This window comes from Caloenas nicobarica, chromosome 13, assembly GCF_036013445.1.
Source record: "Caloenas nicobarica isolate bCalNic1 chromosome 13, bCalNic1.hap1, whole genome shotgun sequence".
Taxonomy (NCBI): domain Eukaryota; kingdom Metazoa; phylum Chordata; class Aves; order Columbiformes; family Columbidae; genus Caloenas; species Caloenas nicobarica.
The window spans coordinates 11,065,145-11,092,638 of record NC_088257.1 but is presented as its reverse complement, the minus strand read 5'-3'; the positions used below and the strand labels follow the sequence as shown (position 1 = coordinate 11,092,638).

The 27,494-nt window shown below is 42.7% G+C and overlaps 1 protein-coding gene across 1 annotated transcript in view; it reads right to left on the bottom strand.

Moving 5' to 3' along the window:
- The window catches only part of FSTL4 (follistatin like 4), a 220,783-nt gene that overhangs the window by 124,480 nt on the left and 68,809 nt on the right, over positions 1-27,494 (bottom strand). The window contains exon 4 of the mRNA XM_065644047.1: positions 23,944-24,192. Within this exon, the coding sequence (XP_065500119.1) occupies positions 23,944-24,192 (249 nt within the window). The remainder of the gene's footprint in view (positions 1-23,943; positions 24,193-27,494) is intronic.

Sequence of the window (27,494 nt, the reverse complement as noted above, 5' to 3'; positions counted from 1 at the left end):
AAATGGTTATAGTCTGCAAATACACTCAGAAGATAATAAGGTTTTGCTTTCAAAGATAAAATAGAAAATAATTCAATTTAATGATCAAATGGGAGGTGGGGACCCATGCTGGGGGTGCTGCACGGGATGGCAGCGCCTGGCTTGGGCATTGATCTCTTGGGGAAAAGAGATGAAATAATAAAAAAGGACCCAGTCCTTCTATGTCTTTAAAAAAATAATAAAGGAGAAGAAAACATCCATATTTCCTCAGCTATTGCTCCTGACGTGCTAAATGTTCTCTACAAGTTGTGTCCATCAGATCCAGACTAAAATTATACAGAGCTGAGAAGGAATAAGCAGCAAACCATCCATAGGTCAGTAACAAGAGGGCCTGGACTTGTCCTCCATCCATCACTCCTGGCTGTTTGCAGGGCTGGAAACCAAACCTAACGCAACCAAGCAGCTGTTCAGCAGCAGCTACAGCAGAAAATGGATGTGGGGACAGCATGCCCCAAATGCTGTCCCTCCCTGGGGACCTTCCAGGCGAGCTCAGCCCCTTTGTCCCTCCCTTTCTAAGCCCTGGCACAAAAGTGGGGTGGCTGCTCCTGTGCAGTTGCACAGACAAGAAGTTGTTCCCAGAGCACTGGGACTTGCTGAGCCAATTTCCAAATATTTTCCACAAATAATGGCTCCCTCTTGTGTCAATTCTCCACTGTCTCTCAGCAAGTTCAGCTTCAGCCTTGGCTTCCCATTGGACAATCATGAGGGGTTCTCAAACTTCAAGAAACCTGTCGTCTGGGTTTCTGCACCTCTGCTGCTTAATTTTCTTTAAACCAGTCAGAAAGTTCAAAACATGCTAGAGAGAACGGGTAACTAGCAGAGACCACACTACATCTGTTTCCATTTTTTGCAAACCAGCTTTAGATGGTCCACAACATTAGGACGACATTGAGGTCTACCCTACACTGAGAAGCTCCACTCCAAGGTCACACCACGGAGTCCCACCTAAGCGCACGGAGCAAACCAGGAGTTAGGAAGAGACTATTGCTTCCAAGTTGTTCCTTGCACTGGTATCTCCCCTGGCAAGCTGGTGAAATGAGAAGCCCACAAGGATACACTTACTGGTTTCCATATCACTGTGTGCATTACCCTGGGCCTGTGAGGACCCAGCTGTTGCTTTGTTTTTCACTTAATCCAGAGATATCAATAGCTTAATCTATTTGTGGCACCAGAAAACAATGGAGGGTTGGCCAGGGCTAACACCGAGCATTCTTCCTTTGAGTGTCTATTCATAGGATTGGAAAGAGAAAGTCATATGGATAGAGGAAAAAAAAGCACACTTCTGGTTTTGGTCAGAAAGATGCTATTTTCAAAATTGACCACAAAACCAGGTAGCAAGAGCAGACCTTACTTGATCAAAGAAATAAAAGAAATGCTACCATGGCCACTAGTTCTGTATTTCAGATCTCATTTTATTCACAAGAGCCTGTGGTTTCTCCAGGGATTACATAGGCAAGCTTTAGGCTTGCACGATTTAGATAACCTGGAGAGATCTTTCTTAAAAAATAAACCTAACTCAAGTTTTTTCCAGAGCTTCGCATTCGCTGAAAGCTGCTGCAGGTCGGCACAATAAGAAGCACCCGAAAATCTGCTGTCACTCCCGCACCAGGAACATGCTGCGGGCAAAGATGAGTTCAAACTGTGTAATTCTATGTGTTATATGCCTCTATTTTTACTCAGCTTTAGTGCTTGCATTCAATGAATTGAAGCACTCAAATATCTTCGATAAAACCAGTTTTTCACAAAATGGGTGTTATTTAACTGAGGGGTAGTTTCCCTTTTTCTGAATGCTAATTTTTGTTTGTTTAAAAATATAAGACAGCTCTAAGGCAGAGCACAGCTAGAGACAAGGAGTCATCGTGGATTTTCAATTAAGTATTTTAATTACTATGGATAGTAATTCTGTTCAAAGTTTTTAAGAACTTCTTATGAACAAGGTTACTATTTTTAAAATAAAACCATTATCGGACTCCTGACACTTGTATGAATTTCACTGATTAAAAACAAGTCACAAAAAAAATAATAGTAAAATTCTCAAGGTATCACAAAATATTTTACAAAGTCAAGGCCACTTCAAGGCCTTGGAAGTCCTTTTGAAACTTTGTTTTACAAACAAAAGCAAAACATTATAACCATCTAGATTCACACTATGAATAAAAGTTCTACAATAAAGACAACATTCTTCTTTCCTCTTAAAAGATACTAAAAAACACCCGTGTCACCTCACTGTTCAGATTCATGTAACAAACACAATCCACAGCAATTCAACCTTCCCCATGTTAAAAAAAAATACCAAAAAAGGTAGTAACAGCTGGGAATTAATAAAAGAAACATAAAAGACAAATGATGCAGATCATCCAGTTTATAAAAATCCATGTGCCTGCTGCCAGCATGCTCATATATGCTATAGGTGCTTCGATGCCCGCGGGGAAGACGGACACTACGTGCACAGGGGGAGCAGGTAAAACACGCCCCGACCCGATCAATGCAGGACCGATACCAAGCCAGCTTTCCAATTCTTTCACTTTTGGGTTATTATACCTTAAAGACAAATGAGAAAACTCTGAAGTAAAACAGCCTGCCCACAAATATAAAAGCATTTAACTTAACGATGTAGCCAGTATTAATCCTGCAAACGACTCCCCCTCTGACATTATCGGGAGCTCCGCGTGGCCGTCTCGCGGGGAGCAGAGCATCACCGCTGCCCTTTTCATCTGGATAAACCTTTATTCAATCAGACCTAAGGGCCGAGGAACCTTTTTCATTCTGTAATACGCTGAAAACAGAATATTTGCTCTGACACTGATTCTGAGCGTTCCCCCAAGCTGAGCGGTGGGTAGGGATTATATGCTAATTGCAGTCGCTCTCCTCAACACATTGCAAGACAAATCTTTGTTAATAAAAGGGGTTTTTTTTGTCAGCAGCCATAAGAAGGTTCATTATAAGTGATCACCAGATGTCACCAATTCTTCATAAAATACAACAGACAGAACATTTTTCCCAGAAAAGAAAAAACAACAACCCACAACCGTCAAAGCGTAACAAGAGCCACAAATACACCATTCCGGAATATTTTTAGCTGCAGTATAGCATTCCTTTTTCTGTTATATATTTAAAACAACGCCTATTGAAGTAGGAACAAGGCAGTCTAATAATATCAGTGCTAATGACAAGGTGTCATTAACACATACTGTACTTCACCGCAGCCTCCAAGAAGATGAACAACAATTCTACAGCAGAAAACACAGCTGGTTTTCAGCTCAAACCCCTGTCCACGGAAATAACATGACACTGCAAAAGCAGAAGGATGGCTGGGACCAGGTGACACACCGTCATCTCTCTTTTTATAGAAAACAGGAAAGAGTCAGGTCAAAAAAATGATGGAAAGCAAGTCTGGCACACGGAGCTGTGTGTTTTACCGGGGGAGTTCTCTGAGAAGAAGGTGTGTCGGACCGGTACAAGTTAAAGGCCAACTGCCCTGCAAACTCTCATCCATGCGCTTGACTCCTCAGCCCTGGTGAAGCCCCCCAGATCTCCCGTACAGGGGGGTTAAGCTGAAGGCTGCGGGGTGTTTTCTGTTGCAAACTTTCCCTGGGAAATCCAAGCAAAGAGACTTCTTAAGATAAATGCCGTATTGCTTTCCCCATTTTCAGATCTCAAATCGAATCGGGTCACTTTGTTTTCATTATCAGCACAGAGAAGTGCCTGAGCAACTGCCATGCAGAACACGTTAGGACACGTATCACTCATCCCTCATGCGCAGTGACATCCTGGATATGCCATCTGTCGTTTGGAGCATTTCACCAATTTTTACCTCCGCGTTGCTTTGAATGAAAAATATTCTGTGCACAAACTGCGTTGCTACTTAGAGATCTGACAGCTGTATTTATTTCACGAGCAGTTGAAGACATGGTGTGAACTGAGTTGCTGGTAAGACGCTACTACGAGCTATCAAAGTCTTAAGCAGACACCATCTCTAACTGTTCACATTCATCCTCGCACCCACTGACTCGCAGTCCCTGTGCCGATGGTGAGCACAGCCACGGCTTCGAGACACCCCCGATGAGAGGAAACGGCCTCAACTTGCACCAGGGGAGGTTTAGGTGGAATATTAGCAAAAATTTCTCCCCAGAAAGGGTTGTCAGGCGTTGGAACAGGCTGCCCAGGGTAGTGGTGGAGTCATCAACCCTGGAGGGTTTAAAAGACGCGGAGATGAGGTTCTTACAGACACAGTTTAGAGGTGGACTTGGCAGCGCTGGGTTAACGGTCAGACTTGATGTCTTAAAGGTCTTTTCCAACCAAAACCATTCTATGATTCTGTGACTCTACAGAGAGAACCCCAAGCTCGTCAGGAGAAACATTTGACTCCTCATGTTCAACAGGTAAATCCAGAAGGGAGCATCTGCTGCTATTGCATGGGAGAGCACAGGCGCCACTCAGACCTAAAACCTTGTGCTTACTCCACATCCAACCTGCCTCTTGGCCATTGGAAGGGTAACAGATACGCCAGCTCAAGCTGAGAAAGTATCAAAGTGAACACAAGAATTTGGGAATAGCTGCTAAGACCCCTTGGTGTATATGAAAGCCACCAGCTCCCCAGACCGCCCATCTCCTTCCACTAAGCTCCCTTCGGGAGGACTCACTCCTGCCAGATTACTCCATTTATCAGTGGCTGATCTGGGATAAGCCCACATAATCAATTGGCAAAGCCTGATTTTTATATTGAGACTTACAGAGATATTAGGAATTATTACCACTCTGAGCTCACCATGCACACAGTATTGACTTCTGGAGCAAAAAGTGATGCATCGGCTGATTTTTTTTCAGGCCACGGGTGACTCGGGGTGTAAAACAAGGAAGGGGGGGGCTCCTCCATGAGCCCCTGACCTGCCCCACATGCGGCCTCAGCATCAGCCCCCGCAGGGAGCTCGTTCAGCTAGAGCTTCCCTGCAAACATCAGCGGCTGCGGTCCTGCTCCAAACACAGGGAAAATGCTCAGCAAATTGTTTCAGCTTAGGCTACGACCCCTGGCCAATACTTTAAGGAAGCAACAGGTCCTCAGGAGAATGAGGAAAACCTGCTTTCAGCTGTGGGATACGAGCAATTAAAACAGAATCCATTAAAATGACAATGCACTAGATAGAGTGCACAACCCTGTAAATTTACAGGGTATTAAGAATATATTTAGCTATTTCTACACGTGAATCCAGTCTGAAGAGAAAGATTTATCTATTTAATATTAAGGGACTTCGGCAGACAGTGTTTTAAAAGCAGCTACTTAAAAATACAAATTTGACTACAAGGCACAAGCACACGTTTTACACAAATACACATATTTGCATTTCATTCTCTAAGTTATATTTACATTCACCTTTTCATGTATTTATTGCTGTGCAATTGTTGAAAGCCTTGACGATTAAGGCTTAATCCAGCCATAATAAAATACAAAAGCAAAAAATTAAATCCTGACTTCAGCAAAAGTTGTATGAGGCCCCAAAAGCCCAAGCCCAATGAAAAACCTCCATCATCAGAGTACATAAAAATATAGTTATTCATATTGCCTCACTCCCCTGTTACTCTATGGTGTCTTTAAAACACATGCTCACAAACAGCACCTGAGATTCCTACAAGGGTCATACATATACAATTTTGGGTGTGATCAGTTTGTGAGTGCAACAGACGATGGCTGTCGAAAAACCAGTACTCCCAAGGAAGCCTAAAAGCATCATCTTCTCTAACATCTTACTCTTGCCCTGAGTGTCTCCTCATCTAACAATAACCAGCTGGGGGAAAAGCCTCATCTTCTGCTCCCAGGGTTTGCATCTGGCAAATACCTCCAGGCTTATCCAGCCAAGACAATTCCCTAGAGCAGACAGAATCTCCCATAACACTGAGATTAAAAAGACTGATGTCATGAGAAGCAATGCAGCAGCAATCTGCCCTTCTTCCCTGCCTTCAGGAGCGGTTCAACATCTTCTGTTGCTTGCTGAGCACTGACAAATTTTGCTGCGGTGAGCCTGGCAAGGAGCTTTGCTTCCAGCTGAGAAGTCTTCAAATCTTCCTTATATCACAGACTGGATTTCCTGTTGCTCAAGACTCAGCACAGCTCTGTTGTTAAGCTTTCCCAGAAAAAAAATGCAGCATCTTGAGGTTTTTTTAAAAAAAAAAGAAGAGGGAAAACTTTTTCTTAAATTTCCACAAAGCATCCTGCTGGTTGCACATGCCCTCTCCGACCAGAGGTTAGGTCAGATAGCCTCAGCTTCTCCACTTCATCCTCCAAGTAGTTTCTCACAGCTTTGTGATACAAATACACCTGAATTCACTGCGACTTCGCAAGCGCATTCCTGTTCCTCGAGCTCTGTATGCAAATAGATAGAGCAAGGTACTCACAACACCCTTCTCCATCTCCCTGTGCCCTGCCCACAAGAAAAATCAGTTCCTTCTTGCACTAACGAGAAAGAACTCGAGGCCACATTAATTACACCAGGGTGGGTCTTTCTTTTTGGATGACAGCTGCACCAACAAAACCCTGGGATACAGTGGGAACAATGCTCCACCTCAGCTGCTTCTCTCTCTTCTCCAAGCACCTTGGATGATGCTTCTGGTAGCTGTTGCAATTTCTATAAATTGTTTCTGAAATCATCAGGACGTACATTTCAGGGTATGATCCCTGGGAACTTTGCACAAACCACACGTGGGTTTGGACCAACTCTAAGTTCTCCCCCTCAGTAAAGCAGCTGCATAAAATATATTTTACTACATGGCATTACTTTGCACACATTCTCTATATTACCATGACTTCCTACCTCCAAATTTTGTACAAAGTAAATGCAAGTTTGTACTTTTTAAGGCCGTCTCCAACAGATGGCAGAAATTTGGGAAAACTGCCAGTATTTTCCTTCCAAAAGCTGGCTACTAAAGCTTCAGAAGATAGCATCTTCACTTGCAACTGTTGCATAAAGAAATTACGCAAAAGGTACATAAAGGTGATTAATCGAAGGCCTGCAAGCTTTCTAACTCATGGAGGAAAAGCACGCTTGCTTTTTACAACAATAAATAGGACACATTTTGAGCAGCAGAATTTACGGGGTTGGTTTGCAATGCTCACCTGCAGCTTTTAGAAGTTATTTCACTGGCACAAAAGGAGACTCTGCCTCCTTCCTCTCCTCCTCCCTCGTCCAAAAAACAAGGAAATTTCAATTTCTGCCCCAAGAAGTGCAATAATGCCAAGGGTGCCTTGAAGCCCAACCGGGCAGGGGACATGAGAGCTCCTCCACCAAAGCACAGGATGTCGGGAAATAACCAGCAACAAAAGAGATGAAAAAAAATGCGGAGACGGGGAACAGAGGGCGACGAGACAGCAGGAGAAGCACAGGTTTTGCATTGCGAGCAGGACGCGCAGCATCCCACCTGCCCGCCAAGCTGCTGAATCCTCGCCACCTGTCTGCTTATATAAAGCTGTTTCTAGTTTATATCTAACAGCTTGAAAACTGGTATATAATATCAAACTCTAAATCAGCGCTTCATGCCGACATACCATATGCCATCATGTACTTAGATTGTCACCAGAAGTGTTAACAGCGATTATTTAAAAATTATTACAGTTTATTCATGCAGAGAATCCCTTCTTGCATTGACTCATATCCCCTGAGCTGAGAATTTTTTTCATAAATCGCATTTTTTCCACAGATTTTCAAACTTATTTTACACTAAGTATTTTATTTTTATTTTAAAACAACAGTTTTGATTACTGAAGTATTAATTTACAGTAGTGTTTTGCGGGGAAATTACTTCACGGAACTAAAATTAAAAGGTATGAGCTGCTCTCCTTCATAAACTTTTTCATTTTTTAAGGCTTAAAAGGGATTTAATACTTTATTGAAATTCTGAACGTCAGTACCTCACCTGAATACAATCTCCCAGCAGTAAATTCTCCTAAACACCCCCTGTTTAGTTAAGGATTAAAACTCTTGTCTAACAGTAATAGTGAACTACAGCGTGCCTGTGACCACCTCGTATTAGTTATTATTGATCATTTCTATGCTAATGCACGGAATTGACGGAGTTTGGCATTTTCGTTACAGAAAATATTAAAATCATGGGAGACCATCTGGAAAGGTGGACTGAGCAGCTCCAAGAAAAAATGGAAGTGGAATATCCAGTAACACATGGAAACAGACGAGATGTATGGAGGTGACTGAGGAGCTGCAAAGGTGCACTGGGAGCATCTTCTCGATTGCCCCAGGATATGCAGCAGAGATATATGGGAAGAAAAAAAAAATGAAGCTCTTTGATACATTAACATAGAAAATATGACCTTTTCAGAGTGAATTTTATCACACGACTGTGCAAGAGTCCGCAAAACAAGAGGATGAGCAGAGCTGGCGGAGGGTTCCAGCAAGGGGCAGCATTCCCTGGGTCAAGCACTATCTGAGAGCTCTCTGTAGACTTTTTTCCTGGCCTGCATGGTAATTAACAACTAGAGGTGAGTAGGTTTACAAAGAAACAAGTTATAGTGCGTAAACCCGCACAAAAGTTGAAAGTAAAAATAAGGGAGAGCCAATTCTCATGGATTTTCTCCAGCGGTACAGGCAGATCTGGGAGGCTGCAGTCAGCACTGACACAGGCTCTCCCTTGGATGAAGAAAGCATAAATAAAGAACAGTTAATTAGATTAATCACATAGGGAACTATTTAGAAGCTAATTAAAATACCCAATTAATCATAACTTCTTCAAAACAGTCTGCTAAAAATGGGCCGATAACGCCCACGCAGAAAATTAACAGCCTATTTTGGTTTTATATTTTTGCTTTCCATTGCATACCCCGTGTCACCTGCCCGTCTCACCATCGGACCCACGCCAGACCCCTGGCCCAGACCTCTTGGATTGAAACCCAGGACCCCTCGGATCAAAACCACTGAGAAGATCCCTTATCGCATAAACAACACACGGAAAAGTGCAAATCAGCCTAAAAAAAAAATATGGCACGTCAATTCTCCTGTCTGTTTTATGCTAACAAAATCTGGTTTTCCACTTCTCTGCACCTTTTGCTGTATTGACCAGCAGCACGGAGCAAGCACTGTGGCAAAGGGACTGTTACAGAGTCAGTGTGAGCAGGGAGCTCCATACAAGTGTCACTGATTTGACAAAACCTGCTCGGGTCATCCATCATCCTTACGGCTCCTCATTGCTCTTATTTCGGAAGAATTCACGGTATTAAGACACAGAGGAAAAACAAAACAAACAAAAAAAAAACCCCAAACAAACAAGCAAACCCAAACAAACTGGACTAGATGATCTCCAGAGGTCCCTTCCAACCCTAACCATTCTGTGATTCTGGGAAACACAAACAAAAAACCCACAAACACAAACTTCCAGTTTCTGCCTGTTACGGGTGCTAAATTCCAACAAGTAGCCTTTACTGATAATAAGTGATTTTCATCATTGAGTGCATGCTTTCCTCAAAGACAACTGTAAACTGCCAGCAGAAATATAATGGCAATAAACCAATAGCTAATATTTTACTTACTCTGTGCTTTTTGTTATGGAACATTCAGGGGGTGTTTGGGTTTTTTTTGTTTGTTTTTTTCTTACTGTAACAAGTACCAAGCCAAATGCAATAATGAAAGAAAAATTAAGACCAACATCTTCCAAAGTGCTCAGGAATTTCCTCACTCCACGTTATTTCCCACTGATCTCAGAGTAGAAGATTCATGGCAATGCTAAGCGTTTAGGGGTTTTTTAAACCTTTAGAAGACGACTGATTCAGGGGCTAACATATACCTTAAAAACACAAAAAACTCCATGCAGCATATAAAGGCAGGAGTTACCATACAAGCTAATTTGTAGATAAATCTGTTTACTCAGCATTTGAAATGTCTCAGCAGGGATAAACCTCACTTGGATCGGCTTTATACAACACCTGCTCACTCAAGTGCTCATACAACCCAAGACTCGGAACACTATTTCTACAAGTCTCAAGTATTTTCTCCAATACACTGAGCTAGATTTTTTTTTGTTTTACCTTCCATAGAACAGGAGTTTTTAGAATGTTTGCCAACTCCGGAATTCTAGTCATAGCAGTCTACAAAGATTACCCTTATATATACTGCCAAAAGACACAACAAGTTACAGCCATCTACAGAGTTCTAATATAATTTTCAAGGCCCCTACAAAATGCTCTTCTTGCGTATCAACTAAATACGGATATTCTTAAAAAAAAAAAAAAAAATCACAATCCTATTCACATTGCCTTTTAACTTATTGATTGCAGATATATTTTGCCATCAGGTACACTTCTGAACTTTGGTAAAGACACTGTGGTTTGCTTTTTTTTTTTAATACTGCGGGATACAGCCCAACTTACATCTGCAGTTTTTCATGCCTGCCTGGCAGCGATGGCTCCAGCAACAATTCTGAACTCTGCGTGTCCTGACCACAGGACCCTCTACACAGCCACATGTTTGAAATATGGCAAAAAAATAATCTATCCAAGTCAGGATCTCTGCAGTTCTTATGGGCTGACTCCAGTTTGTGCCTGGTTAAAAAAATCTTCTAAGAGCATGGCAGCAAGAATATGTAAATGTTTACTGGGTGACCAAAAGGAGAAGGTAATGGGAAGTTTAAATAAGTGGGGAAAATAATAAATAAAAAATTCCCCCCCCAAACCAGATACATAATATTCTATAGGAAACTTATACCAAGATTTTGCATTCCCAGATCAAAACACTTCATGAAACATTTTGCAGATGAGGCTCTGGGCTGTTTTCTGATCCAATGGATGTTATGAGATCATGTGAATGAAATGCCAGTAAATAGGTTAAAGATATATCTAGAGATGCTGTAATTCTACCTGATTACTGCAAAATGTCAGAGTTCTCAGGCTCCTCCTTGGGGATCACAGATTTTACTGCAGCCTTTCTGAGGAGCAAGGAGACAAGATTTGGGGATTCAAGGCAGCTCCTTTCTTAAGTTAGGCTTCCATTGGCACGTAGTCTTTTGAGATAACAGTATTTTATCTGTGTTCGGTTGAGGAAAAATAAGTTCTATTACTACATTCCCAGATCTCAGGTTACCAAAGACTTTCAGTTGTGTGGCTGAGACAGATCAGATGCCATTACACACTAGATCCACTCTCATGGTCGTAACAACACTGAACAGGAAAACCAAGCATTTCTTAAACCCTTTCTCCAATTCTTCATCTTTTTGAAGCCTCCAAAGCAAAGGTGAGTGTAAGGAAGCATTAAGCAGATAAATGCGGCCTCCTCCACTTCAGAGTGCATGCTCCACAACCAGGTTGAAAACAACCGGAAAAAAAAAAAAATCTGAGCCAAATGACTGTTTGTATAACACGATGAAAAACACCTTAGCCCAATGCAGGGAAAAAAAAATAAAAAAAATCAACAGTATTACAGTATCACTGAAAACACAAGAAGAAGTCCTTTGAATAATTTCTATCCATTCTCACCATCGATTTAAGAAAAAATGAAATCTGACTGTACAAAATATGTAGAAATCCCATCAGGGCAGGAAGGGGATGCGTTTGGGAAGCGGCTGTTCGGGAGGAGCAAAGCTCCGACGGCTTCTCCGAGCTCGCTGCAGCCCCGTGTGCCGCCCGTGCCCACACCACCTCTTGCAAAGGAAAATTAAGCTTTTCAGTTTTAGAAGAGCCAAAGGAATTAGCCAGAACTGATGAGCCTGAAACTGCAACCTGTTCATATCTTTATAGCGAACCCAAAGTAACTGTACTCTGATTTTCACTGGCTCATTATGTAAAATAAAACCCAGCTGAAAGCCAGTGTGGGGCCACAAAATGCCCTCAATTATCTTTCAGTTCTGTTCCAGCAAAAATACAGCCAAAATCTCATGGGTTCAGAGGGGCTGAGGTTTTTCTCTTAATAGCCTTTTACTTCCTCGACACTGTACAGCTTCAGCAAGATTTTCTGTCAGTTTGTTTGGACCTAACAAGCGATTTTACCATTAAACTAAAACACAACGTGTCCAGGAGTATTAAACATTTCCCACAAGGCCCTGTTTTGCAGTGACTCCAAGAATGACAATGCCAAATTATGAGTCCAATACAGATGTTTTCCAGATGTGCTGAGCATCTCACATACATGTTGGATGCAGACTTCTTCCCAAACGCCATCCGAGTTGTACCTGCTGCATTTCAATGGGTTGACCCCTGCTTCTGGGAATAATTTTCTCTAGAAAATGGCCACATGTCTCAAATGCCTACAGCAGGGTGAAGACTAAAGTCTGATGATAACCATCATAGGGAACAAATGGGAAGGTAAGAGGAAGCCATGTATGGAGAGGTCCAGCACTGAGCATGACTCCTCCACTGCACACCCGTGCGCCAGGTCCCAGCCAGCTGAGCGAATTGTATAAAATTGTATATAAAAACCATCCAGCATCAGAAACCACATGCGACCCGGGCTTCAGCAGCCCGACATTTTGTTAACACAGATCGCTCCGTTCTCAGGACCAATGCAGGAGGGCAAAGCTGCCCCTCAGACAAGGGCTGCGCTTGTCAGAGTGCATAAACCGAACAAAACCACTTGGCTCTAGTTTAGAGTATGGATTTTATGCTCTAAATAGCAAATATTCCTTACTCCACGCTCCTTTCCCCCAAGCAGGTATCCCAAGTGCCAGCTCACCACCAAGCCCATGGGAAAGAAGAGCCCCCTCATCACCGCCGTGATGCCTTGAGCCACAGAGTCTTTGCGATGGAGATGATCCTCCACGTTGGGTGAACGTAACTCTCTGCCCCCGTGCAGGAGCTCCCCAAAGCCCCCGCTCGGAGCGACCTGAGCCGTGCCCACCCACGGTCCCACGGCCTTCGGAACAGCACTTGGAGTCCTTGAGCTCAGCGGGTATTCACAGCCCTTGATTTTCATGTTTTATTTCCCCACATTATTCTAAAATTCAAGTATAAATACTCTAACACTGGTCATATGAGAACAGCACTGTGGCAGTTTTCTTTTAGACTGTTCTACAACTCAAACCAGAGGAACGCAGCAGAACCCAGAGCCCACTTCCCCTTCCAAAATCTTCATGTTACATGGGACACCTCAAACTAAAATATTTATTTATAAATATTTCCCTCAGAAGAGCCTGAGCGCAGCTCTGATCCAAAAAAAAAGGCCAAATATTGGTGGTTCCCGCAAGCCCACAGGAGATTTCACCTACTGCTGCCAGTTTACCTGCAAGGCACCCAGATGCTACGGTGAGGGGTAACCACCCACAGCTGGTCTATCAGTCCTTGATTGAGTTTATTTCTGGGCAGGTTCTGAGAATCACATTTCCAAACAAGATTTGTTCTAATTGGCTACGTAGGTGCTCCCAGAGGAGCGCTAAGATGAGGCTTCCACAGCAAGTAACTACAAATACAAAGTTAAATCCGTTTTTCTACGAATATGCAGGAACACTTGCTTCCTGGCAACACTCCTGTTAGTAAATCAATTTGCTAAAATATTCATGAATAGCAAACTAAAGGGCCATGGATACAGCCGAAGTGCTTATATACAAAAATGCAACTAAATATTCACCGCAAATGTTTTCACAGTATTTGGCTTGCTCTCAATTTAACCGGAGAAAAAGAATTATAATAACACCTGGCATTCAGCATTATGACTTCCACTGGAAAAACTCTGGTGAGGAGCTCGGCCGGTGTTGGAGAAGGGTCCCCAGAATTGATGGGTGCTCACAATGTCCTTGCACGTGCCCGAAACCTGCCGAGAGGAACCACCAACACCCCCAGAACCGCAGCACACACCCTCCCCGGGGAGCTGCTGTGCCACGACAGCAGAGAGGTGACGATGCTGTGACGGCAAAGCCTCGCCTGAGCTCTAAGGGCAAAGAAAAGCCCCATGTATATTTTGGGTGCCCTCAAATTCTTTCCCTTAGAATTTTCTACATCTTGATCACAACCCTCTGAGCAGGATAAATAGATAAAACCCCACTAAAATTTCAGATATTACTCGGAAATAATTTTCAAAATGAAACTTCTCGCATTATTCCTGAAAAACAGCTGCATTCACTAAACTCTCAAGTAAATTGTCAGTGTGGCAGATAGAAAGCAAGTTAAGTAGGGAAGAGGAAAACTGACAGTCCCTGACAGGAGATTGCAGTGATTGCAGGAAGAGACAAATCCTGAGCATTTTACATGTTGAACGTGCTACAGGTGAACCTTTGTTTAGCCCATCAGGCCGTTTCAGTGAAAACAACTCTCACTCAAAAGGAAAACAAATGTCTTCCTCCGGACTTGTCATGCCAATAGGCTTTTTACTGTGAAGGTTACACTTAATTGTAGAGTGAGCAAGTTTCTCACTCTGAATTGTGCGGTTCTTTCCTCCTCTGAATTTTTAACTGAAAGAGCAGAAGAGGAACGAGCTGTGGTTTTCTCCATCACACATGTTTATTACCATGGGGATATTTTTTGTTCAGCAAGAGCATTACGAGATGAGGAGGCTGCAACTGTATTTGCAAAACTGCAATATCTCCTTTCCCTTCCAGAGTCCCAAACCCGAACATGAGACAACTCTTTATGCGAGCAGAGCAACTGGATGGGTTTCAAAACCTGCTGTCCCACGTGCCAAGGACAGCTCAACTCCACCATCACAGACGTAATGCACCACAATCACATCCCTACTGACCACAACCTGTTGTATCCCTGCTTGGGCAAAGGGATTCTGCATTCGGCAGCACCAGCCAGACCGTGATCCTCCTTCACCCCTGCAAAACCTACAGGAAAAACAGCACACAGCAGGGGATTTTACAGGGACAGGGAGTCTAGAATTGGGATGATTTAACAAAAGCTCTGATAGTCATTTCTATGACCTTGAGAAAGTCATCAGCTCTCTTCCAGACTTCAATTCCTCCTCTATAATGGGTGGATTCCTATTTTCCTGGCATACAGGAGTGTTGCAAGGTCTAATTCATTAATCTTTTTAAAGCATTCTGGATAGTTTGATGGAAAACGCAAAATATTATCAGTAAAAGCCTCCCATTTAAATATCACCTGGAAACCTTCCTCCTACTCCTTAATTTGTGATAGATCCTCCCTCAATTAGAGGTAATGGGATTTACATGTACACTCCAGCAGTGGAGCAGACCTCATGGGAAGGTGCCAGCCACAGGGCTAATTCACAAGCGATCAGCACCTGCAGCTCAATGAGCCACGGCTTAAAGGTCTTTTCGAACCAAAATGATTCCATGATTCCATGGCTGGATCCTGCATCCCTGTAGCTGCACAGGGACCACCCAAATCAGTGCTGGGCACAGGGATGGGGCACGAACCCCCCCGCCACCGCGGCACCCATCACAATGCAAACACTGCAATGGTTGTACTTCTAATCAGCTAAGCACTTTATAACTTAAATTCCTCTCCCTGACTCAGCTTTTTACCAAAAAAAGAGAAGTTTTACTCAAAGAGCCTTCAAGCCACGAGCAGACAGACCAGATCATTCATTAGATCGCTATGTCAAGTTTTAATGTTCGTGGGAGTGGTTTCGTCTCACACGGGTGAGGGGAGGCAGATAACCTCACCGCTGGCACTTTGTGCGCCTCCAGCGAGAACACAGCTCCAATGCAATATGCAAAAAAAGCAACTGAGGAATTACAAAGGGCTTTATCAGCACCTCGTCCTGCGGAGCTCTGGCAGAATGCTTATTTTCAATGGTATTCCTCCGGCTTCACGACACCTCTGGTAGGATTCAGCCCTCTCGAGCGTATTAGCAAAAAGTGCCTGTTAAATCCTCGAGCGGAGAGGCAGGAGCAGCAAAGGCTGGTGGAAGCTGCGTGAGCTTCTCTCCTCGCAGCCCCTTAATTGAATCCACAGCATCCAGCCTGTTGGTATTCCCCAGCACTCACAATTTCAATTTGCTCCACAGATTTTTACACTGAGCACCCAGAAAAAATTAGCATTTGTGCTGAATAGCTTTTAATCAACTATTCTCAAGTGTCAGTCCCTTTTATCTTTAAAGCACTTCTAAATCTCCTCGCCTGAGTCTCTCCGGCCCTAAAATTTATTCTATATGTTTGTTTTCCTCCATTCAGTTTCCAGCGTCCTTTACCACAATCTCACTGTCCTAATCTGTCAATGCTCATCTCTACCTTTTCACCTTTTCAGTTTTCTTTTTAAAGCAATCAGCAATCTCTTGTCCTCTTCTCAGGGTCTCAGAGTTTGTTGTGGGGTTTTTGTGTTTGGTTGGTTGGTTTGTTGGGTTTTTTGGTGGTTGTTGGTTTTGAGACCCAACTGAATCAAACCTTAACTATCGCTTCATTAGGAGGCTGAGTCCATATGCAAAGCTGAGTGCAGCCACTGAGCATCCAGAATCAGGTTCCATCCTTCCCAATACACAGGTATGCTCCTATCACCAATTTTACCATTAGCTCCACTGAGAATCAATGGGAAATTACAGTGGCAGCAGGTGCTTTGCCAGCAGCTTGGCTAGCTCAGCTTTTTGCTGTGCAAACCCTGTCCATGTGTGTCCCCAGTGTCACCCAGCTGACGGCCAGTCCTCCCCATGAGCACCCTGCAGGAAACGGCATTCTGGAAGCTATAGCTTAACACAATTCTATTTTCATAAACATTTGACACATGAGAAATCCTCCAAATTACTGCAGATGCTACAAAAGAATCGAAAAAGAAATAAGACATAAGGGAGTAAAAAAAAAAAAAAAAAAAAGCTGTTTGGTTTTACAGGAGATATTATGGCCATATACATCAAGACTGGTGACTGGAGAAGATTAATAGACTGGTCCTTAAATAAGATGAAACAGATAACAGTCACTGAATAAAACTGTTCACAGTCACGACTGCTGTAAAAAAACAAACTTCACACAATTTAATATTAAAAACAAAACGTCACATTACTCCTGCACTCCCCAAATGGCCATTGCCTCAAACTGGAGCTATAAAACCACATGCAATGCTGATATGGATTGCTTTAGAAGATACCACTTTGTCCACTAGCTCCACCCACGGTAAGTTTTCCAACATTTCAGCTTTACCTACTGCATCTGAAATCCCTCACCAGCCTGTGCAGAGTCCCAGCATCAGGTAAACAGAGATCGGGTTTTGGCAAAGCAGATGCAGTAATGGCACTGCAGTGAGGAGTTACAGCTGACATAATTCACCTTTTGATTGACCATTCCAAATTTAGTGTCTGACGCAGTCCTCCAGTCTCACTTTCCTCTGAAATTGTAGGGCTACCACTATGGCCATCAGGTCTTCAGAAAAGGCTTCCTATTATCAATATGTATTAGGTCTCAAAGACCTTTTTTTTTTTTTTAGAAAAAAAAATATCTTGCATATATTTCTTCTTTGGGGACTCTTTCTGGGACTTGTTTTGGGACCTTTGCTAATTTTGATTCTTTTTCTTGTGCTCTCTTGTTATCAGCATTTCATTTCCAGTGAAAGCCCAACTATATCAGGGTTTCACAACTGACTCTTAGAGGGCCAAGATTTCCCTTCTGTGAATTTCAATAATGTGAGCAAAGGTCTTCTAAAAGGAAAATGGATGGAAAATATTCCTAAAGCTCTTAAATATACTCCTACAAACTTCCTACTACTGAAGCTACGAGCAGACTGTCTCATGTTCGCCTCCTCACATAAATCAATGGAGCTTCCGTAACTTACCCTAAAGATGGATCCAGTCTGTTTATAAGGAATTAAGCTGCCAATCACATTTAAGAGGATTCAGACTGAAAAGCCACATCAAATTGATCCCTCCCCAAGAGACTCAGTGGAAGGAGCTGAAAAAGCAGCCTGGGAATAGTAAGAAATCCCTTTGGTATCCAGAGTCCTGGAGTATTCAAGTATAGCAAGAACTGGATCAGCTCTACTGAGAGCAAACACACACCTCCATTATATGCAGCACTTCTCTCTCTTTATAACATTTGAAACTGCTAATATATTTACATTGGACACTGAAAAGATCATTATAGGCCAGACCTACACGTCCAAGACCCCTGACTCCTCCCGAGAGGGATTAATTGATGCCTCCCAACGGCTCCGAATCCATCTCGCCACTGCCAACGCAGCCTGTCAGCAGCGCTGCGAAGTTAAATCAGCAAATATTAATTGCCAGCTGGGAAATCTGCCATTAGTTCACACTCAGAATTTTTTTTTTCCAGCTGGAAAGATAGTGAGTGCTAAATGGAGCAGGTTTCTTTGCAGTCTGCAAACCAGCCAACGGAGCAGGTTTGTCTGTTTTGCAACAGCTAAATGAGCAAAACAACCAGAACCTTCTCAGAGATATTTTGAAATGCTGTTCTCTAGAGCAAATTACTTCTGAAAGTAACAAAACACCAAACTAACACATGGACAACAAATAAAATGCGGAGGAAATAAACCACCAGCACCTGAGGCTGAATTCATATCTGCTCCAGATTACGGCCGAGATACAAGTTACTACCTGCTTGGCTTTTCTCCAAGTTTGTAATTTATTTACATTCAAGCAGAGCAAGTTTTCTGTTGATATGCAGAAGATTATAATTTCCCATAATTAGAAAGAAACTTTCTGAGAACTGGAGGAAAGACAGACAAGAAGTTGAAAAGGAAAGATGTCATTTAAGGCCGTAAAATCATTACGATTATGGGATCACAGGGGTTAAAGAGGCCTCAGCATTTAAAAATTTAGAGCAGAGTCAGACCAGGTTTCTCAGGGCTGTTCCCAGACAGGTCTGGAAAGTCCTCAGAGATGGAGGTGGCACCTGGCAGCCTGTCCCACCACTTGGCCATCCTCATTGGGAAACCAGCTCCATCCATCCGTCCATCCATCCATCCGTCCATCCAGGCTGAACCTCCCGTTTCAGCTTTTCCTCTTGTCTCTCATTCTCCTCCCATGCAGAGACAGGCTCCATCCTCTATGCTATACGTGCATAAATGTCATGAGAGAACATGTTATTCTCGTTCTTTCAATGTGCATACACACCTGCACACCCCAGCACATGGGCATGTACATTTTGGAAGACTATATATAGGTTCATGGTATGAAATGTTGTTCGGAGCAACAATGAAAGGCTCAAACCCAGCATTGTGATCATGTGTGCAACAGAAAGGAGAAAGGCAGGTGGTTTTCCACAAGGATCTCTTTCCAAATTCTGTACAACACCTCTACAAAAAATATTATTTATTGTGGAGGGGGGAAAACTACTGTCATGTATTTGCTTAAAAGAAAATATATATATTTTAAGCAATGAGAATAAATTATTGGAAAAATTACTACTGACATTTCAGGGGAGACTGGAGGAAGAAAGAGAACAGGACTGGAATACCAGACACGAACGTGTCTTTACAGTGCCCCATCACTCCACATAAAATTCTGTCAGATCCGTAAAATTAGAGCTTTAGCAGAAGTTGGACTGAATTAAAAAAAATGAATAAAGTAATCAGTACAGGTACAGTGCATTCACATAATGGAAAGTTCAAGAATTTGGTCAACTAAGGTGGATTGAATTCATGCCAGAGCACACACTAAATCTGACCAGCTGCAGTACAAAGCCGCTATACAGCCTGGCAAGAAAAGCTGAGCTTTTTACAAAAAAAAACCCAATACACCTGGATAAAGGGAGGATGTCAGAACCAGAGAAAATAAGGAATGAGCTTGGGCAAGAAACACAACTGCCTTACTCTATCAGGGGCTTGGCTGATGCAGGGGAGCTTTAGGATTGCTGATCTCACAGGAAAGAGCAGGGCGGGAAAGAAAGAAGAGACAAAATTACTCCTAAACCCTGAAAATGGAAAAGCACAGCTCTAAACAGAAAGAATTCCTCTAATGTATGTACACTGCTGGAGAAGTGCATTGCTCTGATGTTTCTGGAGAAAGAAAAGAGGGAAGGGAAGAAAAACTGTACTGAGTGGTGTACACGCAGCTTTTGCTGGCCAAAAATAATGAAATGAGTGAAGAGACAGTGGGTGTAAAAAGTCAAAAGGAGAGAAAAATGAATAGAAGCGGAAAAGAGGGGACTACCGCTATGGGAAAGCAAAGCATAGTCCAAATCACTGTGCTAAAATGATATAGCTGCATTATCCAAGGCATTTATTAAATAGGAACGTTTCCAGGCCAACTGCTCTTTTTGGACATCTGTGGGACAACTGTCATTACGAGCGCAGATATCTTTCTAGTTTTCATGGGTATAGGGAGTGCTTTTGGGGAACACAAACTTCTTTCTTCTCCTCTTCGGCAAAGAGCAAAAGCATTTTCTCCTCCTGTATTTTGTTACCCACTCAAAATCACCAACACTCAAATCAAATGACAATGGAATCTCACAAAAAAGTGAAAATATACAAAACAAAAAACCCCTGCCACATGGAAGAAAAGTCTTAAATAGAATGTTTTCCTACGAGAAAACTAAACTATGTTTCACACGAGTGAAGACAATCGGATTGAGGAGAATTTCAACAGCTATGAGTAGGAGTGACATTTCTCCTGAGAGCTCTGGATGGAGGACTTCTGCTTTACGGTATTTCCCTTTGGGCTCCAAACTCCTAAGTGAAGTTTTTCACTTATTTATCATTTGCTTTGTCAACGGAGAAAAGGAGATGGGATTTGTTCTTTTGTGCATGGCAGCACCGGGGAGCTGTGCTGCACCGGAGGGCGCAGGATGAAGATGAAGCCTGGGGAGCAACATCCTGCTGGGACCCCTCACTGCTTCACCCACATTTCCATGTGCTCCCACCTGGGACGTCGTGTCCATTTGCCAGCCCAAGCCTTGGGCACGGCGGCCAGCTCAGCCCAAAGTCTGCACACCAAGGACTGCCACCTTCCGTGAAGTCTTCCACCATCAACGTTGATATAATTGACCCATATTTACCAACACCAGAGAGCCAATGTTTCCTCATAGCCCAACTCCACCCAGCAGGTCTGTATGATTTTCTAGATAGCTTCAAAGAGACATGTACTAACTGCAAACAACACCGTGGCAGAATCTGGATGTCTGAAGGCACACAAGTTTTTTTTAACTTCTTGGACTCTCAGGGTTTCAAGGAGACATTTCATTCTAGGCTGTGCAAAGGAGAAATCAGTAATTTGCCCAGAGCCAAATTCTCTTCTGCTCTTCCTAATACTAATGCTAGTACAGAATGAAATGCTCATGAGGTAGCACAAATCAAGCAATGCTCCCAGCCATGTACAAGTATTTGCTATACACCAGTATTTACAAGGTACTTCACATGTGATGAATATGTCAAAAGACCAAAAAAACCCTCTTTTCCCAAATTACACAAAAGCAAACAAGATCATTGCCATTTGCTTTGTTATCGGCTTACTGTGCACAGACCCAGCTCAGAGTGGAGTCCGATTATTTGATCTCCGTCATACTTTAAGGCCATCTAGTTTGTCAATGATAACTGGGTAACTGGCAGAGGACACAGATGTAATCTGCGGTGTCCCTCAGCTCTATGCAGGGACTTAAGTCTTAATTGAACAAGTCAACTGGGACGAAAAAACACAAAGCAGCCCACTCATCAGCCTAATTGTACTCAAACAATTAAACTATCTACTTGATAGAAAACAAATAGAAATAACGTGCCTACTGACAGATGTACACCTAATATCCAGTTGGAACCATGTATTTTGCACCTTTAAGATTCTTCTCCAGTCATAAAGTCTTACACTTCATGTTACACTTATAATATTGCTTACAAACCTGTAGCTTCATTGCTTACTACAAATTTCTATTTAAAAGAAAACACTATCATTCTTGATTTACAAACAGGAGACTAAAGTACAAAGCAATGGAAAGATATACAAAAGGTTACTGAGGAACTGCATGGCAGAAACAAGCGCTGAAGCCAAATATTCCTATGGAGCCCCACTCTGTGGCATTATTCCCCCCTTAAGGTAAACTTTTTTCCTCCATTTTCTCTCTGCAGACAGCGGTGTGAAGTACTATTTACTTATTCATGGAGGAAGAGAAGCGAGTTTGTTTCTTTCTTCCCTCCCATAAAGGTGTTGTTCTGCTGAAAAGCAGAGTTAAGCAGTGCTTCATGGCAAGAGTTTAAGGGTTACTTTAAACTGGGACACAAAACTACTACTTTCTGACATCATTTCATGGTGTGTTCAGGAAAGTATTCAAGCGTGACATTGTATCATTAGGTATAATACAGCCATTGCAGAGGCACTGATTACTGCAATGAGAACTCATTTTCTTTAACACTGTATGTGATAAGGAATGAATCAAAGCCCAGGCCAGAAGCGCCGTTGTAAAAAGGTGGGCTACGTACAAAAATGAAAAAACTGAAGACGCTTTTTGGGGAGTCAGAGGAAGAAAACTCCCTGCATCAAGTGGGATCGGGGAGCTGCTGAGCACCTCTGAAATTAAGATTTCCCCTTTCTTTGGGAGGTTTCTCATGCTGTAGTCCCATCGGCAAGTTATTCAGGGATGGAGGCAGTTTCCAGCCAGATATGTGCCCTGACCCAACTCAATATCCAGACGCAGAAACACCAGCACTAGGAGCAAGGCACAAGTGTCCTTTTCAGATGCCCGTTTTTTAAAGTGACAAGCAAAAAATCCCTCTTCATCTTGACCTGCTCATTGCTGTCCCTCAAAATATACCTTTAGGTGACCCCCTTCCATTATTAGCTTCATACAAGGTCTATTGATCCCAGATTAATTGCCTGCTTTGACAAATTCAGAGCGTGTCTGTGACCATCTAACCCAGCTGAGCTGGTATTCACAAAGTCAATCCTCTGCCCTGTCCACAGCCCGACCTCCAAAATAAATGAGATTTACAATGCTGTGCAGTGCCTAGATAGCTCTGGAAATATCAGGGTGGTCTCAGTCTCCATGCCTCCTCCAAGGCACAAGAACAGTAACGCTTTTGTATCTCCAAAGGGTATCACAAGGATATTAATTATCTTATTACTAATATTATTTTTAAGACTCTTCAAATGGGCTCCTGTTTCTTAAATAGGCTCTTCTAGCATCATGTTAGTAAACAAGAACCTGGGATGGATAGCCCTGTATACAGCCAAGCTCCTCAGGGGTTCAAGTGCCCAGTGAGCTGAAGATAAAGGGAATTATTTTCATATTTGATCACGTAAATGTCACTGGATATATTTGCAACAACTCACTCAAATCTTTCAGTTGGTACATGGAGTCATATTTGACAATAGGTTTTCAAGATATACTCCAGTGAGGCCTTTATAAGACCTCTCATTAGAAGTAAAATAATTTATAACTTCTTCCACTCCCTGGCATTTTATCACACACTCCTGCTACTGCAGAATCACTTGATTTGTGACAGGATGGTACATGGCATACAAAATATTAATGGAAAAGACACAGGACTCCATCCCTTTGGTGATTTGGTGTAATGATGATCATGAAATTTGCTACTGAACCAGTAAAAGAACTGAAGATGTATGTATGCATCTTACTGGTAACCAGAACTGTATTTAAATTTATTTAAAACTCTCTTCTGGCCATACACTTCCCACTCTTTTTTCATCTAAGCGGCTCCTTTCCTTTGCCGTTGTCATTTGCCTAAGCAGGTTCTTGTTTCTCATTTTCACAACAAACTTTTTGTAACACTGTATACTTTTTCTTGAAGTCTTTCCCTGGTTCAAAGCCTTACCAAATGAATCAGATCGCAAAAAGTTATTACACCGGCAGTTGAAAGTACTGAGCAGCACAACTACAGTGCACACAATGCATACAGTGATGTTAATTATTTATCCGTTACCAGTTTGATTACATTTTGGGTGGTGATGACACTCAGAGGCTTAACAGTTGCATAAAACATCGTGTTATGTTCTACAGTGTCCTAGAATAAATCATCCTTGAAAAATCTATCTCCTAGAGATAAAACATACCATTCAGCCATTTATCAGGATTACGGTAAGATGAGTGATGAAAGTCCTGCAGAAGTATTTATTTTTAATGATGCCCTACCTTTGAAGAAACAGTCCTTGCTGTGGATAATGTAGATTTTCTTCCTCTGCAGACAGGAGGCTCTATGCAGTTGACAATGATTTTCATAAAATTTGCCATCAGATCCACAGACGGGCACGTAGCTGGACTTGCAATCTTCTATGCATCTGCACTCGGGCTGATCGGTCTCCTTGTTCACGACACACTTGCTCCCCCGGCCGCAGTACTTCTTCTCACATGATGCATGGAGGCCATCCTGCCCATAAAGCACTGGGAAGAGCAGAAAACATCAGTGTGAGCAACATTTCCCTAAGAGACCAGACCCATCTGCTGCAGCAGCACAATCCTTGCAGGAGCTACAAGGGTTTCCAAGGAGAAAAGTGCAGCCCTTGGAAGAGCAGGAGCTGCAAGAGTGTCTTAGAATCACAGAATCATTTTGGTTGGAAAAGACATTTAAGATCACTAAGTCTGACCATCAACCCAACGGCGCCAAGTCCATCTCTAAATCAAGTCCCTGAGAACCTCATCTACGTGTCTTCTAAACAACTCCAGGGATGGTGACTCCACCACTGCCCTGGGCAGCCTGTTCCAGTGCCCAGCAACCCTTTCTGGGAAGAAATTGTTCCCAAGATCCAACCTCAACCTCCTCTGGTGCAACTTGAGGCCGTTTCCTCTGGTCCTGGCGCTTGTTCCTTGGGAGCAGAGCCCGACCCCCCTGGCTCCAGGCTCCTTTCAGGCAGTTCAGAGATCAGAAGGTCTCCCCTCAGCTCCTGTTCTCCAGCTGAACCCCCAGCTCCCTCAGCCGCTCCCATCACACTTGTGCTCCAGCCCCTTCCCCAGCTCCGTTCCCTTCTCTCAACTCGCTCCAGCACCTCAAGGCCTTTCTCAAAGTGAGGGGCCATCTTCATGTCTGCGTTCCCAAACCTCCAGCTCTCACTCATCACAACATTAAGCACATGCTGAAAATGCTTTACTGAAAAGTGATGGACGTGTGGCTGTTTGTTCTTTTAGCCCTTTGTGAAACTAGACCCTAAAATAAAATCCAGTGAGAGTACTTCAGTTCCCAAACTTTGGCCATGAGTTAGATTCAGAAAGCAATTCTGAAAAGCTACACTCCTGCGACCATAAAACTCACAAGGAGCTTCATTTTACCAGTACCCACACTCAGAGTCTAACTTCCACCCATGAGCCAGAAGCAGAACATCCCCAGGGCTAAAATTCGGACAGGTTTCAATGAAAGCTCAGACAGACAATTGCTGAGAGCTTTTGGAAAACGAAACAAAACAAACAAGCACCAAGAAAGACTATCACTGAAGTCAAGGGAATATTGTGGAAAGCTGTTTCTCGCTGTAAAAGGAACAACCAGTATCTATCTCTACACTCTGAAGAATGACATATAATGAAAAATAGCTTTTCTTCTTTTAAGAATTCATTGGATTATAATGTTCTGAACATTACTATCTGCTATTTGATACTATTAAAAGGCTAAGCAAGTTGCCCTTGTGCTATAACATTTTCTGCTTCTGAAGTTTCCTCGCTTAAAGGCTTACAACAGAACATTATTATAATTCATACAGGACAGGGTACTTCCAAACAAGCCACTACTCAGACCAATAATTAGCATTATACCCAATGAAGAGAGTTCCAGGAAATTAGATTATTCTGTGCTAATTGGAGTACACAAAGTTGAGAATTACAAAGGAATGCTGCAAAAGGCATAATTAAGGCAGGAATAAACATTTTGTCGTGCACAGCCCGCTGCCAGCCTTGTAAAGCTTTCCAACAGCTGCTGCACCCAGACCAGTGACTCAGTCTGGACCAACAAGACAGTTTTGAAGCAAATCCCTGTTGCCTCCATTTGCCAGAAGCAGGTTGGGCTCTCGCTGAGGTTTTGGTGTGCACTAGACTTCAGAGGAAGCTCAAGTGGGAGCATTGCTTCAGATGTGCTCCAGCATCCAGTGGGACAAATCCTGCAGCAACACAGCGTCCTCCAAAATACACCCAGGGCTCTTATCTTCCAAGGTTTTTCAAGCAGCAGAAGAGTTCAGTCCAGGAGAGCAGGTCGGATCTCACCCAAAGATCCCCCCATCACATGTAATGGGGATGTGAGGAGCATCAGCACGAGCTACTTCAATCTATCAGTTCCTTTTCATCATGCTAAATTCCTTGCTAACAATGACACAGCCCTGCTTGCACAGCATTTTATGGCAATATGAAATGCCCCAGTGTTAAAGCTATGTTTCATCTGCTACTGATCGAGAAGCTAAAGCATGTACACAAAAAGAAGCAAAAGTTTCTACAAAACCCCATTTTGCTTCGTCCTGTTAAGCCTTTGTTTTTTATCACTGTAAATCTGAAAGGGAAAAAAAATCTGTTATCGGAGGATTAACTATTTGACTCAATAACTCATTAAAATTCCTCCAACTTGGCAAGCTAAGAAATATTGACTTTTCCTGACTTATAATAAACTAGAAGGTCAAAGCATCTCCGAGCAGTGCAAAAAGTACAGTCCCTGGAAGGAGTATCTGAATATTCTTTATTTGCTTTATTAATTGTTCCAGAGTTCCTGCAAAACGTCCTCAAGAATGCAAATTCTGTGACCGCTGGGAGACCTCACTGCCAAGGCCATCTGCATTTACAGTGTCTGCTGGAGATCAGAGCAGCACAAAGGATCAGGGCTTGAGGAACCCCTGGCCAAGCATCTTCCTCCTCTTCCCCCTCCTCTCGGTGGCAGAACCTGCATCTCTATAAACACTTGGCTTATCCATCACAATGTGCCTCAAAGACGATGCTTTAGAGACTGCTGCCAATGTTAAAGATATTTAAAAACCAAGATTCGGGAGCTATTACCATCTATATAAATGTAATTCAGACATAACTACAGCAAAGCCCTTCTCGTGCTGTCTCAATCACTAAAAATTGATCTCTCGGAGCCAGCACCAGCTGAGGACTGCAACATGCATCTCGCTGAAGGTTATTTCTGCCTCTTCATTCACGGTGGGATGCTCTGATTTAATGCATCAGGTCACATCTGGGCAGGCCACAGCAGCACCCTGCCCCAACAGCTACCAAAACCCTCTTGGAGCCTCAAGTATTTTTGGTATTTTGAGTTTTTAATATAAACTTAGCATTACTGAAGACACAGACTATTCCTACTGCAATGGAAATTTTAAGTTTTTTAATGACATATCAAAGATTCAGTTAAACACTACCTTATTTAAAAAAAAAAAAACAAACAAAAAACAAACAAACAAAACCCATCAAGATACTTTGGCTTTTCTACATCCACCCAGTTACTACGGAGAAACCACAGAAAGCCTGGCTGCATTTATGTCTCATTCGTTTTGTTCACAGTTTGGTTTATTCTGTGTTCCCGGAAGAACTCCTATTTAAACACACCTAAGTTGGGTAAGGGGGTAGACAGGATACCCCTCCTCCCGCCCAAAAAAAAGGCAAGATTCACATATTCCAGAATCCTGATGTGCTTCTACTAGTTCAAGTCCTCTGAAATCTGTGTCTGCAAGCAGAGTGTCAACATGGGACGTCTTTGCCAGAATCTGATAATGTTGACA